At 35.9% G+C, this 15934-nt stretch overlaps 1 protein-coding gene and 2 pseudogenes across 1 annotated transcript in view; 2 read left to right on the top strand and 1 right to left on the bottom strand.

The window, feature by feature from the left end:
- Positions 1 to 636: 636 nt before the first annotated feature.
- FAM96A (family with sequence similarity 96 member A) overlaps positions 637 to 15934 on the bottom strand; it is an 18308-nt gene continuing 3010 nt past the window's right edge. Inside the window, exons 2-5 of the mRNA XM_011363355.2 lie at positions 13390 to 13554; positions 6100 to 6149; positions 4003 to 4048; positions 637 to 1924 (exon numbers count right to left, since the gene is read on the bottom strand). Of these exons, the coding sequence (XP_011361657.1) occupies positions 1827 to 1924; positions 4003 to 4048; positions 6100 to 6149; positions 13390 to 13554 (359 nt within the window). The 3' untranslated portion in view covers positions 637 to 1826. The remainder of the gene's footprint in view (positions 1925 to 4002; positions 4049 to 6099; positions 6150 to 13389; positions 13555 to 15934) is intronic.
- LOC111742083 lies at positions 8153 to 8271 on the top strand (annotated as a pseudogene).
- Positions 8299 to 8417, top strand: LOC111742089 (annotated as a pseudogene).

The following is a 15934-nucleotide window of genomic DNA, read 5'->3' as shown; positions in this document are numbered from 1 at the left end:
CTGGCAGATGCATTTCCATCCTGGCTGTTCACTTGCTGTCCTCTTCTCAGTACTTGGGCACCAGGCAGTATGTGTGCAGACCCTTTTGGCTGAGGTCTCCTTGGCTCTGCTGATGGCCTGTTGGAAACGTCAAATATGACCCCACAGCATGGCCGTAAGAAAATTCATTCATCCCTAGCCATGACAATGCCATCAGCAAGGCAGTTAGCTTTGCCTTTTACCCTCTAGATTTCCTAAGCAGGAGTCAGAGACCAACCTTCAGCCCAGTTCTGCTTGCATTCTCAGGCCTGAGTCAGGCACCAGTTTTCTGGGTCTTCCAAAGCAGAGAACACATTTCCAAACTGAGCAGTCCACTTGAAATTCTCCTCAGTGGATAGTGGTAGACGGTGTCACTTCCCTACTCTTCTTCCAAAATGGGGGTTGGAACTCAGCACTGCAACAGTTTTTCCAAAAAAAATCTTTTCATCAATCTTCTAACTCCTCTGTTCTCTCAAGTTATATTCTTAAACTAGATAAAGGGGTTCATGTTCTCCTGCCTTCCCCTTAGTATCTTCAATCAAATTTGAGGCAAAAGAATTCCATTCTAATAACTTGTCTGTTACTTATTGTTGCATAACAAACAATGCCAAAACTTAGTGGTGTAAACAATAAACATTTATTATTGCTCACAGCTTCTCTGGTTCAAGAATTCAGGCGTGGCTTAGCTAGGCAGTTCTGGCTCAGGGTCTTGTGAGATTCCAATCAAGATATCAGCCTGAGTGGAACTGGACATGGTTCTGACTTCTGATATGGTTCACCCTCACAGTTTGCAAGCTGGTGCTGGTTGTTTGTGGAAGGCCTCAGTTCCTCTCCATGTGGAATTCTCCTTAGGGCTGCTCAAGGGTTCTCATGACATGGCAACCAGATTTCCACAGAATGAGCAATCCAGACCAAAATGACAGAAGCAATACCTTTTATGTTTTAGCCTCAGAAGTCACACACTGTCACCTCTGATCCTTTATTAGTCACACCAGCCAGCTCTGACTCAATATGGAAGAAAACTATATAAAGGCATGAATACCAGGAATCAAGGATCATCGGGGGCCATGTTGGAGGCTGCCTACCACACCCTGTTACACTTCAAATGATATTATCCCCCAAAACAAACTGAACAAAGTACAAGTAAAGAAGAGACCATAAATTTAGATTGTTTTAATCAAAACTTCTTTGGAGACTTCTTGATCTTCAAAATTACATATGTCATTTGGCGCACTTCACATTTATTCCTCATCTATAAATGGGTCCAGGACCTTCCTTGAAGGAAAGCAGGGCCTAGAGCTGATCTTAAGGGTTATTTTTGGTTCTCAGATCTCTGATTCTACATAATAATCCAAAAATAAAGCTTTGGAAATATTTTTTAGAGATGATATTTACACTGAAATTTACAGTTCAATAAAGACATTCTAAGGTATGTCATTACAAGAATCATCTCTGTTTTATTTATTTTACAGAGTAATGATTTAACTTGAATATATTTGGGCACGGTAAGTATTTGACATGAAAAGCAGTTGTATAAGAATGGGCATCAGAAAAATAGCAACTCATCTTACACATCACAACTAGAAAATATTTTTCTGTCTGATCATTTAAGTGTTACAAATCCTGAGAATGTTATACACTGAACAAACTAGGTACTACCTTATAATTAAATCTTGCTTGGAAATCATCCTTTAAAAAAATGCTTTGAGGTACAAATCACCTATGTATTAAACATGAGTCTTTTACATTTTACAGAGTTTAAACAAATATATCAAATAATTACAGTTCAGTGGCTTTTAAAACAGCTATTAGTCAGGTTCAAGGACACACTGTTCCACAATTTCCCGTAAACTGGGGTTCTCCATTGCAGCTGCCACTCGCTCTTTGTCATTTATCTGCTTGTTGACTGCAAAACACACAGACAGAAGTTAGCAAAAAAAACTGTGTCAATATATGGCAACAGACACTATTTTTATTAGCCTGTTAAAACAGAAAATTTAACTCCTTGAGAACTTACAGTTGGTTTTGGTTAATTATTCATAAGTTCTGGAAAGGAGACTTAGAAAAATATCCGTTATAATCCTACTACTCTACTACAACTTTTCATTTCTTTCTTCCTGATCTTTGTTCATATATAGTTATATTAAGTAACTATTTATGTTACTGAAGTAATGTACTTCAGTAAACACAATTTTTAAAATTGCTCTTTTTTCCCCTTGAGCCTATTTTTTAAACTACAGGGTTATTTAACACAGAAAAAATTATAAGTTCTATATTAAATATGAAGACTATGCTACAATAAACACCTTTAAACATACAGCCTTCTTTCTGAAAAGATTCTAAATGTGGGTTTATTAGATCAGAGTATATAAGTATCTTCATAATTTGATTCATATCATTGAATTGCTTCTCAATATTTTTTTAGCAACTTATATTTGCAACAGCAGTACATGAACTATCAGTTTGCCAGAATTATCTGGTATTAATAAAAACAAATTCACATACACACACATAAAACAGGAGGTAAAAAATGGCTCCAATTATTGTTGTAATTTCTTGATTAATAGTGAGATAATATTTTCCCATGTTTATTTATTAGTTCTTCTTGTGTGGATTTTCTATTCATGTCTCTTTCTATTTATCTACTAGGTCTTTTTTTTTTTTTTTTAATAGTTTGCATGGATCTTCACATGATAAATGTATTGGCTCATACCTCTTGTCGTTAATTTGCTAAAAGCACTCTTGATGGAAGAGTTCAAGAGAGGGATGTCCATATTCTTAAAGCAGGCTAACTTTTTTGGGATCCTGCTAAAATGTCACATGTAGAAAACATACATATATTCCTACATAAACAATTTTAATTCTGTATTTCTTCCTACTACAATGTAGGCTCCACAAGGGCAACAATGTATCTCAAAGGTCAAATTGTGCCTACACGTAGAAAGCACTCAATAAATACTACGTATGAAAAGCCCAGAATGATAAAGTTTAGTACTATGGTGTTATAAAATCCCATAATCAAGAGGAGTTTCAAAAACATAACAAAGGTGGATTTAGAATACCTAAACTCTTTTATTTTTTATATTAACAGGTATGAGCTATCAGTTTATGGGATCTGAATAAATTTAACCCACAAGGAGTAAAATCTACATACTGAGAACTGCGAAAATAGGACACGGTTTTAGTAGTTTTCATGACAGCACCTAAAATGTTTCCTGGATGGGCTGTTCCTCTGAAAGCAGTGGGCTTCCCTCTTTGTAATTCTCTTCTGTGTTTATGTTTTTGTACATCTCTTCCTATGTGTGCTTTTCTAAGTCACCGTCTTCCTCTGTATGTCTGTCTTATTGAGGCTCTTACTCTATTACTGTTCCTTTCTTATCTGCTGTCTTTTCCCAACTTCTCAATTTACCTAGTGATGAAAGCTAAGCACAACATGCACTTTAAATGTATTCCTCTATTTTCACTCTATAATTTGTAGATAAAATTGTTGTATTTAATGTAATACATAGGCGATATGCAACATTTTGTCTTCTGCTTTTCCCAAACCTCACCTCTGCTATTTTTAAGTGGCTTACACTGACTCGGAAAGACAACACCTATTCCAAGATTCCCTACAGCTTTACTTGGTAGACCTTCGATTTCACTTTCAAGTACACAGCTCTCTAGCTTACAACCAAGGAAAAGAATCAAGTCCTGTTTAGAACTTATAAATCAAGGTTCCTAGAGCCAGATGTTCTTTACAGATGTGTAGCCACTGGCCTAAACCAGTCAATATCTACAGGGTCTAATTCTAATTCACCCAGAGTCCTATTGAAAAAGTTACTTTCTCGAAATGCCTAGGTTTCCCCACATCAAAGAAGAGCTAATAACTGATTTTGCACTTTTTTGCGAATGACCCTGCAGATACTTGGCTGGCAGAATAACCTAGTATCCAAGATAAAGTACTATCTGAAGTTATTTTTTAATAGTTCGAGATTCACTTACTGTCTTCTTCTGTTGAGTGAGTTCCTTCAGAAATGTAGATTTCCAACTAGGAAGAAAAATATTAAAAGCAAAACATTTAGAGCATTTTAAGATGATAAGTGAGGTGGAATGTACAAAGAACTCAAGTCTAGGGATTAAAGCCCAAATCCTGTTTCCATCATCAAAGATTTAGGGACAAATCCCTCAGATTCTTCTTTGAAACAAGTGCTAAAAGGAGCAGGATTTTTAATTTTGGTCACCTGAGGAAGTCTATTGTTTTTTTTATGAATGCAAATGAATACAATTTTATACAAATGAGATCTCACTCATATTTTACACATGGATATCTCTCCTTCCTCCTAAACCAGTATCTAAACTTCCTCCCTGCCCCATCCCCACAAAGAAAGCTATATTAATAATCTAGTGTAGCTTCTTCCATCCTTTTCTCTATACACCATAATCTAACACAGATTTCACACATACATACACCCCAAGGTTAGATGTTCATTTGTATTGCTTATTTTACAAAAATGGGATCACAATATATAGTTTTCAGTATCCTCCTTTTTCTCATCCACGTTTATCTTGATAAATTTATTCTCAAGTACAATATTGGTTAAGCTACCCATCCTGACCCTGCTGCACTCACTCCCTCAGATTAGCTAACCTCTAAGAACCAGGGCTTTTGAGACAAATCCACAAAATTGTTGCAAATCCTAAGGCAAATAAATCACGTTATATGATATAGACATGTTTACTCTCTGGAGAACCCTGGAGCATATGAGCTAATTCTTATATACTTATTTACTACTGAGATTTTTTCATGAATGAAAAAAAAAACCATAGCTTATTATGGCTAAAAGAGACCTTAGATATTATCTAGTCCATTCTTTTTTAAAAGACAAAACACCATATAAATTCCTAGTGGCATAATACTAACTCTTATTCTAGACAACCAGTTATAAAATCACTCCACTACAGCCATGCCACCTTGAACATGCCCATCTCGTCTGATCTCGGAAGCTAAACAGGGTCGGGCCTGGTTAGCATTTGGATGGGAGACCACCTAGGAACACCGGGTGCTGCAATCTTTCAAAAAAAATCACTATGTACCCATTTACTTGGGTTTAAAATTATGCATGACGCATTATTCTGCAAACAGTAAATAAAGGACAAGAGTCAAGCACTTACCCTGCTATTCCTATATAAACTGTATCTCTGGGTAACCAGACAGTTGGTTTGGTACCTTGTAGGCATAAAAGATTCTAAATTTGAGAGGTTTCTTGTGGCCCTCTTTAAGTGGGTCGTACTTGGTTTTAAGATTTTGCACATGAAAAAATGCTCAACGTTATGAGCCATTAGGGAACTACGAATCAAAACTATAATGACATACCACTGCAAATCCACTAGGATGGCTATAATGAAAAAGACAAATAATAATAAATGTTGGCGAGGACGTGAAGAAATCAGAACTCTTATACACTGCTGGTGGGAATGTGAAATGGTGGAGAAGCTGTGGAAAACAGTCTGGGAGCTCCTCAGAAAGTTAAATGTAGAGTTACCATATGATTCAGCAATTTCACTCCCAGGTGGAAGAGAAATGAAAACATGTCCACACAAAAACTTGTACACATACGTTCACAACAGCATAGAAAGCGGAAACTACCCAAATGTCTATCGACTGATAAATGAATGAATGAGGTATATCCAAACAATGGAATAGTATGTAAAGCTATAAAAAGGAATGAAATACTGATACGTGTTGTAACATGGATAAATTCTGAAAATACTATTCTAAGTAGCCAGTCTTAAAAGACTACAAATTGCATGATTCCATCTAAATAAAACGTCCAGAATAGGCAAATCTTTAGCGACAAAAAGTAGATTAGTGGTTGCTTAGGGATTGGGGAGGATTTGGGAGAAATGGGGAGTAACTGCTATCTGTATGGGGTCTATTATTGGGATAATGAAAATGTTCCAAAATTAATAGTAGTGACTTTGCACAATTTGGTGAATAAAGTAAAAACCATTAAATTGTACACTTTAAAAAGGTGAATTGTATATGTGAATTACACCTCAATAAAGCTGTTATAAAACAACAAAAAACATCTTCCTTACCTTATGTTTAAACGGTAAACACCGTTGAAGTTTTACTCTTAAGCACAGCCCTGTAGAGGAAAAAAAGGCACAATTATCCCTTCTTACTGGTTCTTGAAAAAGTATACAGCTGTATCTAGGCATCTCCATATAGTATAGTAACTAAAAACAGCTTTGGCTCAAGCCATTGTAGGTCTCCTTTGAGCCTCACACCATGCATGCTAGCAACTTTAATATAGACATAAACTTATATATTCCGCATAATAATCCAATGAGCTACATATTATCAACCCCACTCTGCAAATTATGAAATCAAAGTCACAGGGTAATTTGTCCAAGATCACTGAGCTAGTAACTAGAATTGGAACCCCAAACCACTGCAAAGCCCAGGTACTTTCTACTACATCAATTTGCCTTCAGGCAAAGGTCAATTAACTCATTAAACTTTACCTAATGCCCCAAACAGGCCAGGCCATGCAAAAATTTAAAGCCAAGAGCCACTTAAAAAGGATCACAAGAAACCTCTTGAAGCTAGAATACTCTATGTATGCAAGGTCCAAAGCTGTTTCACTAAAACAAGTTCCTCTGAAGTTCAGTTCAATGCCAAGTAATAGTTCAATGATTCTTTTCCCAGTTAAGACTTGAAAGAGAAGTTAAAACTGGACTTGGAACAGACCCTCAGTACCAATGTTTCACTTCCCTCCCGCCTCAAAATAAGGAATGAATTTTAAACTAAATCTATACCCCTAGACATAGAAAATAAATCAAACTCCTCATATTATAAAGAGAGAGTATTTCAGTAATAAGTTTTGGCTTTGCAGGCTTTTATTTGGAGCAATTTATTTCCTCTCCCAACTAATATTTAAGGGCTTATTATACTATAAGGAATATTTCCTTAGTATTTTGATTAAAAAAAATAATAAAACCCCAAACCATACATATTAGCAAAATACAGTTGTTAGACTACCAATCTTTTGGGGAGGTATGAAATTAATTTGCTTTTGGTCTTCTAAGTACCATCAGGTTTTCTAACAGAATTGTTTGAAAAATCCCAGAATAGGAAAAGGGATTAGATGAGCTACAATGAGACTGGGCCTAAGAATCTAGAACATAGTAATTCCATAATACATATTAGGGAACTCTAAAGACAATATGTAATCTCTTTAAAAGGGTCTTCCATTGCAGGATCTGCCTTAAAGCATATCTGGAGAGCCCTTCTCTTCCCTCTGCCCCCACACTGTCTCCTTAATGTTGCTTGTGGACCATCTGAGCACCCTCATGTGTTCTAGTCATTGTTGGTAGGTGTTTTACTCATTAAGTAAATTGTAACTTTTACAATTCACAAAGCACTTTCTTGAGCATCAACATCCTCAAGAGAGGCAATGAAGTATAACTGAGATAGATACTTTAGGTTCAAAAGTGGCTCCACTACAGGTCCTAGCAAGTGCAATCAGACAAGAGAAAGGTATAAAAGACATCCAAATAGGAAATGAAGAAGTCAACCTGCCACTATTTGTGGATGACATGATTCTCTATATAGAAAAACCTAAAGACTCCACAAGAACATGACTAGAAACAATAAGCAAATACAGTAGTTTCTGGATACAAAATCAACGTTCAAAAATCCATAGCATTCTTATACTCTAATAATGAAGTGTCAGAAAAAGAAGTGGAAAAATAATTCCTTTTGCAATTGCAACAACAAAAAACAAACCTAGAAATAAATTTAATGAAACATGTGAAGGATCTATTTAACGAAAATTATAAGACCCTATTAAAAGAAATCGAAGAAGATACACAGAAATGGAAAGATATTCCATGTTCTTGGATTGGAAGAATCAACATAGTTAAAACGACCACATTACCTAAAGCATTACACACATTTAACGCAATCCCCATCAAAATCCCATCGGCTTTTTAAAAAGAAATAGAACAAAAAATCATCAGATTTGTATAGAAGCACAAAAGACCCTGAATTGCCCAAGCCATCCCGAGAAAAAAGAATGAGGCTGGAGGCAGCACTCTGCCCGACTTCAAATTATACTACAAAGCGACCGTAATCAAAACAGCATGGGTCTAAGGCCATGCCGCCCTGAACACACCCAATCTCGTCTGATCTCGGAGGCTGAGCAGGGTTGGGCCTGGTTAGTACTTGGATGGGAGACCACCTAGAAATACTGGGTGCTGCAGGCTGTAAAAAAAAAAAAAAAAAAAAATGAAGTCTACGGCCATGCTACCCTGAACAAGCCCGATCCCATATGATCTCACATGCTAAGCAGGGTTGGGCCTAGTTAGTACTTGGATGGGAGACCACCGAGGAAGACCAGGTGCTTTAGGCATAAAAAATTTAAAAAACAAACAAAAAAAGGAGACTGTAAGCTGACAAGGTCCTTGCAATTTGTGAGGTCAACCAAGGGTTGGCTCGCATACAAAAAAAAAAAAAAAAAAAAAAAATTCATAATCCAAAACAGCATGGTATTGGCAGCAAAACAAACACATGGACCAGTAGAACAGAATTGAGAATCCAGACAGAAGTAAATCCCTATTTATATGGGCAAATAATTTTCGACAAAAAACCAAAAACATACAGTGGAGAAAGGAAAGCCTCTTCAATAAATGCTGCTGGGAAAACTGGAAAGCCACCTGCAAAAGAATGAAACTAGACTGTTGTCTATCACCACACACCAAAATTAACTCAAAATGGATTAAGGATCTGAATATAAGACCTGAAACAATAAAATGCATAGAAGAAAACATAGGAACTAAACTTAAGGACCTTGGACTTAAAGAGGATTTTATGAATTTGACCTCAAAAGCAAGGGAAATAAAAGCTAAAATAAATGAATAGGACTGTAACAAACTAAAAAGCTTCTGCACAGAAAAAGAAACTGTCGACAAGGTAAAGAGACAACCATCCGAATGGGAAAAGCAACACCTCTGATAAGAGCCTTATTTCCAAAATATATAAAGAACTCATATGACTCAATAACAAGAAAAAAATGATCCAATTAAAAAATGGGCAGAGGACATGAACAGACACTTCTCCCTAGAGGACATACAAATGGACAACAAATATTTGAAAAGATGCTCAACATCGCTAGCTATTAGGGAAATGAATATCAAAACTACAATGAGATACCATCTCACACCTGTTAGAAGAGCTATAATCAACAGGACAAGTAATAACAAATGTTGGAGAGGATGCGGAGAAAAAGGAACCCTCATTCACTGTTGGTACAGCCACTAAGGAAAACAGTATGGAGGTTCTTCAAAAAACTAAGAATTGATCCATATGATCCAGCAATCCCCTACTGGGTATTTACCCCAAAGACTTGAAAACTCATATCCGAAAAGATATGTGCACACTCATGTTCATAGCAGCATTATTCACAGTGGCAGGACATGGAAGCAATCGAAGTGTCCTACAATAGATGACTGGATAAAGAAGCTGTGGTACATATATACAATGGAATATTACTCAGCCATAAAAAGAGATGAAATACTGCCATTTGCGACAACAGGGACAGACCTTGAGATAATCACGCTAAGCAAAATAAGCCAGACAGAAGAAGTTGAAAATCACATGATATCACTTATATGTAGGATATAAACCTAAAAGCAACAAAGGAACAGGACAAATAAACAGAGACTCATGGACATGGACTACAGACTAGTGGTTACCAGAGGGTAAAGGGTGGGGGAGGAGGGAGGAGGTAGACATAGTAAAGGGGGTCAAATATAGGGGGGGCAGGGGTAGGGTGAAGTGGGTAAAGGGGATCAAATATATGGTAGCTGAAGGAAACTGGACTTTGGGTGGTAAACACACAATAGAATATACAGATGTCAAATTATAATATATACCTGAAAATTATATAATTGTATTAACCAATGTTACCCCAATAAACTTAAGTAAAAAAAAAAAAAAAGTGGCTCCACTACACACTAGTTGCCTGACCCTGGACAAGTTACTTAACTTTTCTTAGCTTCAGTTTCCTACCTGTAAAACAAGTATTATAATAGTAACCACTATACATAAGGTTGTTTTGAGGAGTAAATAAACTATTACGCAATGTATTTAAAACAGTGCTTGGCATATAACAAGTATCCAATAAATGTTATTGCTATTTTATCATTTTCACTTTACAGCCAAGAACCAAGATAAGTGATTTGTTCAATATCACACAGCTAAGAAGTAGCAAGCCGAAAGCTGAATCTAGACCATCTCATTCCAAATCCTATACCCTTCACATTGGACCACACCTGCCTTCAGCCATTCTTGTCTGGACTAAGTCAACACAAATGACTACCAGCTAGTTTCTCTGCCTCACCCATTCATCCCCTTAGAGTCCTCCTTGTCTTTGTAACTACTCACCAGGGTAACTCTGAGTAGGTGACAACTAAGCAATCAGGTGGAACTCTTACTCAAGTGCCTTTCCTTGCTTAGTACAACCTACTCATAAGAAATGTCTCCTAATACATCGGCCAGAAAAAGAGCTCTCATCTTTGATTTTTCTAATCGTGTTGACTGAGCACAATTACTATGATAAATTATTATCCTATCATGTAAAAAACCAAACCCATGTCAAAAGGGCCAAAAAAAAGACGAAATTCTGTTCAAGATCTGAAATATTAACCATAATCTAATATTGGCACCTTTACAGTTATTTTTAAAGATTTTTATTAAAATATAGCTAACATACAATATTATATTAGCTTCTGGTGTACACCATAGTTATTCAACATTTAGAGACCTAAAGAAGTGATCACCGTAATATAGTTATTTTTATTTCACGTGCTCTCTCGATCTTTGTCCACATAAAGTTTTTCAATAACTGCAATCATAATATTTAACTATCTAAATCCAACTTAACATTCAAGCTAATATATTTCTCACACAGATAATGATTCCTTGATTAAATTCATCATTTTCAGTAGCAATATGAAACTCATATTGGTGCCATTTCCTTATTAACAGAAATTTACCAAAAATGTTTTGTACATGCTACTATTTTCTTCTGTGAAATTACTTCCTTAATTCCTGGGTGAAAGAGTAAAAACTTTTTAATAAGGATTTACTAATATGTACCTAAAGGCTTAAAAATATTTATACCACATGACCCAATAATTCCACTTACAGGAATTTATCCTAAGGCAAAAATAAGAAATAAAATTGTTCATCACAGAATTATTTATAATTGTGAAAAACCAGAAGTAATCTAAATGGTTATAAAAATTATGCTATAGTGATGTGATTAGCATATAACCTACATGCCTATATAAAGAATAATATTTAGTAAGAAATAAAAACATTTCTCATCTCTTTCATGCTTATTACTTAACTGTTACAATACATACCCTATTATATCTATTTTACAGATAAGGAAACTGAAGCTCAGGAAGGTGAAGTAACTTGCCCAAGGCTACAAAATGGCTGACAGAGCTGGAATTTTAGCCCAGAGAACACAATATTTTGACAGCTGATCTGTACTTTCTTCTTTATGTTTTTATGGAGGTTCAATATTATTGCCAACAAACATGTTACTTAATAGAAAAAACACAAAATAAATTTTACTTTTTGAAAAATCAATTTTCTACAGGCTCTTAGAGTAGGGAAATGGACTGCCTATTTAAGGATTCTTATATATCAAAATATTTTAAGACATCTCCTTCACATGAAGACAGTAGCAGTATTTTTGATATCAGTTGATTCAGAAAGTATCCAATGACAAAAAAAAAAGTATAAATTCAACAATACTTTTTCTAGCATTGGAATTTCAATAATCACAATAGTATCTATGAATTAACGGGCCCTCAAGATATGGCCCATATGCTGGAAACCACAGAGGGATCGCAGGTCAACAAGTGAGAAGGCAGAAATCACGATAGTAGGAACAATAATATAATATTTACTTTTTCAATTCTTTTCATAAACTTGTCTATTTTTTTTAAACTTGCCTATTTTTAAATAGGCAATATATTTCCATGGTTTGAAAACTTAAAAATATAAAAAGATATTGTCTCCATGCTACCCTGTCTCCCATCTGACTACTTCACCACTATTACCCACCCCTCATCATAGCTATTCATTTTTAGGTATTCTTTATGTATATGCAATCAAATACAAATGTATATTTTTGCCTTTTTAAAATACAAATGTAGAAATATTATACTTGCTTTTATTTCCTAACAGTACGTTAAAGAGATCTTTCCATATCAGTACATGCAGAGATTCTTCATTTTTTATAGCTGCATAGTATTCCACTGTTAATACACATCAACACTGATTCTTTAATTAATCTCCTACTGATAAACATTTGGTTTGAAATACACTTCCTTTATCTTCTTTATAATAAAGTATATAATAGATATACACTTGTAGATACCTATTGTATATCTTACTGTGAACCAATCCAAATATGGGGAATGCAGCCTCTCAAATAGAAAACTCCCTTAAAAAATACCCTCCCACCAGTACTTCTGCCTATACCACATAGATGCCAACAGAATAGCTAAAAGGAGAAGATGGTGATAGAGGCAGTGCTAGTCTGCCAGCATCCATTCCAATCTCCAGAACTGAGAAGAGGAGTTGGTCCAGGTCCACTCTCCATTAATTGCTGTCATATACCCCTAAGAGAAGCAGCATGGTATAACTAAAGAAGAAACATATTTGGAGTCAGGAGACATGGGTTTGAGTGTCAGCGTCACCATTTCCTGGCTATGTGATTCTGAGCTTTAAACTCTCTGAACTTCAGGTTCTTCATTTGTAAAGTGAAGATAATATTAACGCTCTCACAGTCTAATTGTGAGGACTACAGAAAGAAGATGAATACAGTCGTCCCTCAGTATCCTGGACCCCTCAGTATACCAAATTCCGTGGATGCTCAAGTTCCTTATATAAAATGGCATGGTATTTGCATATAACTTATACACATCCTCCCATTTACTTTAAATCATCTCTAGATTACTTATAATATCTAACAGAATGTAAATGCTATCTTGTAAATAGTTGTTACACTGTATTGTTTAGGGAATAATGACAAGAAAAAATGTCTGTTCATGTTCAGCACAGAGGCAACCATTTTAGGTCTAACTATGCAGTACACTTCAGAACAATGTAACCTTTTTTTCCCCCAAATATCTTCAATCCTGATTTCATTAAATCCACACTGTGGAACCCTCAAAAAAACAGGCTGAGTGTGCATGCAAAATATTCTATAAACCATGATATATAATACACAATGCTAATTATTATTTTGGGTCTAAACCAGTTAGAAGAATTTAGAAATAAAATATATATATATAAAACCTCACCAATAAGAGTTGCCAAAGAGCAATGAGGTACTGTTGGCGTGAACCTGATAATAACCAAATAGTCCTCTTCATTTATCTCCTGAACCTCCACGCAACTTTCCGTTACCACTTCCAGTTCTTCCAAAGTATTGGGCTTCTCTGGGTCCCGGATAGTTCGAATCAAATCTAAAGAATCACAGACAAGGTATTATATTAAAACAAATATTCAAAATATGGGTGATTTTGCCAGTCCTAATCCAAACACCAAATTCCTTTTGTTTAAGCAAATACTACAGCAACTCCTCAAATTTCTGACAGAAATTTCCACTACCAGTTTCCTTTTGAGAAAACTATTTTCTTAGATTATTAGATTACATCAAGTTTCTTAGATCCAACATTGCAGAGAGAATATAAGAATGGAGAAAGTGTCATAACAGCTCAAGAGGAAGAAATAAATTTTAACTTAAGAGAATGTGATATCAGGATTTATACAAGTAAAATCTAAATCAAATCTTTAAAATGAGCAATATTTCAATATTTACTATTTAGAGTAAAGGAAAGTGAAGACCCGGAAGTTTAGTTTGCCTGGAACTCAGCATAAATGAAGAGAATATGAGTTTGCGTCAGACCACCAAGGGTCTTTTATAGTCAGCTAAAGGCAGTTGGATGTTTTGAAAAGGGAATGACATGGACAGCACTACTCTGTCAGCTGGTAACTCACCACCAGCTGGTAGACTCAGAACTAAAGTGCAGAGAAAAAGCTGGGCCTAAAACAAGAACATGACAATGGTAACAGAGAGGAGGGAACAGAGGAATAATTTCAGAAGCAGAATACACAGAATCTGACAACTGTTTAAATGCAGAAGACAAGGGAGAAAAAGGAGGATGACTCAGATCCTAAATTAAGTGTCTGAGAGAACACTTATAGAATGAAAAAAAAAGAGAACACAGGAATAAATTTGAGCAGGGGCTGGGGCAAATGAGTTCAATTTTATACATAATAATTTTGCACTGTGGCATAAGGTTTAAGAGAGTACCAGGTCTAGAGTGATTGCTTAATCCATGAGATTCACAAAGAATGAGTAGAACAGTAGTTTTCAACCTTGTCACCAGGAATCCTTAAAAACAAAAACAAAAACTGGTATTTGAGCCCTACCCCCAGAGATTCTGATTTAATTGATTTGTAGTATGGCCTGGGCATTGAGACTTTAATTCCTCAGGTTATTCTTATGTGTAGCCCAGTTTGAGAATCACTAATGTAAAGGGAGAGACCCAAGGATAGATCCATAGAAAGCACCTAATTTACGGATCAGAAGGAGGAAGAAAAGCAAGCAGGAGAGAAGGGAAGACAGGGGTGGTTAACAACATCAAATGCTGCAGAAAAATTCAGGTTGACGAGAGCTAAAACATATCTTTGATTTGTCACTCAGGAGGGTATCTATCAGAAAGCAGTTTCAGTAGAGAGGTGAAGGCAGAAACCAGCTTGCAGAAGGGGAAGTGGGAATTAAAATACAGTTCTCGGGCAGGGAAGGGAAAGGCAGAAAAAGGACAGTGGATTTAGAAAAAGCTACAATGACAAGGATAAGGGAAACGAGTATGTTTTCTACCCCGAAGGGAAGGATCAAATAGAGGAAGAGAGACCGAAAATTTAAGGAGGGGAAGAGGGGAGACTAGTAAAAGAAGGAAATGAGACCAAGGATGTGAGAGCTTGGGTTGGTCTTGGTGATAACAGATTTCTGTTTTACTCTGAGGTTGTAGAAAAAGATGCAAAAGGAGAATAATAAAGACAATGGTGGAAGTAGATAGCTGAGAAGCAGAGGGAGTTCGCATAGGATGGGCTTGATGTTCTCAAGCCTGAAATTTTGTTCTATTAATTATAGCACTCCTGCAATCCGAAATGTAGCCGGGAAAAACAAATCAATCAAATTTATCTTCTCCCCAGAAACTCTTGGGCTCATCGCTTGATTAGAAACAATTTGAAAATGGAGGCAGAAATAAGGACACAGCTTCTCTTTCAGAGTTTTTTGAAAAGTAATTTGCTGTCCCTCATCCTAGGCCTTTTTCCTCTAAGGCTCATTTATACAAGTTGCATTATATTCTTTATATGCTATTTAACCCTGAAATTATTAAACCTCCTTAGTTTACTAGTGATTTGAGATATGGATTTATATCTTTAAAGAAATATTGTTCTCCTCACATTACTACTCTGAATAAAATTCTTCTATGGCTCTGCACTTTATTATAAGTTCTTCATTTATATTAAAACCTTCAGTATCCAATTCTAACCTGCCATCTAAAACGATGTTTTTTGAGTCAAAAGGAAAAGTTTATTAGAAAAGGAACACCACTCCACAGAGCATGGACTCCTCTGAGAGGCAGAGAGGGGGACCTAAAACAATTTTTGACCATACGCCTTTAACTACAACCCTATCCTGCAGCCCCACCTATCTGCCATCCTTAAAAATAATATTTTCTCACCTCCATACTTTTGCTCTAGTTTCCTGTTTAGTATGCCCTCTACCTCTCTATATGTCCAGATCCTACTAATTCTTCAAGGCTCAACTCA

This window comes from Pteropus vampyrus, unplaced genomic scaffold (assembly GCF_000151845.1).
Source record: "Pteropus vampyrus isolate Shadow unplaced genomic scaffold, Pvam_2.0 Scaffold85, whole genome shotgun sequence".
Classification (NCBI taxonomy): domain Eukaryota; kingdom Metazoa; phylum Chordata; class Mammalia; order Chiroptera; family Pteropodidae; genus Pteropus; species Pteropus vampyrus.
This window is presented reverse-complemented; position numbering and strand designations above follow the sequence as displayed.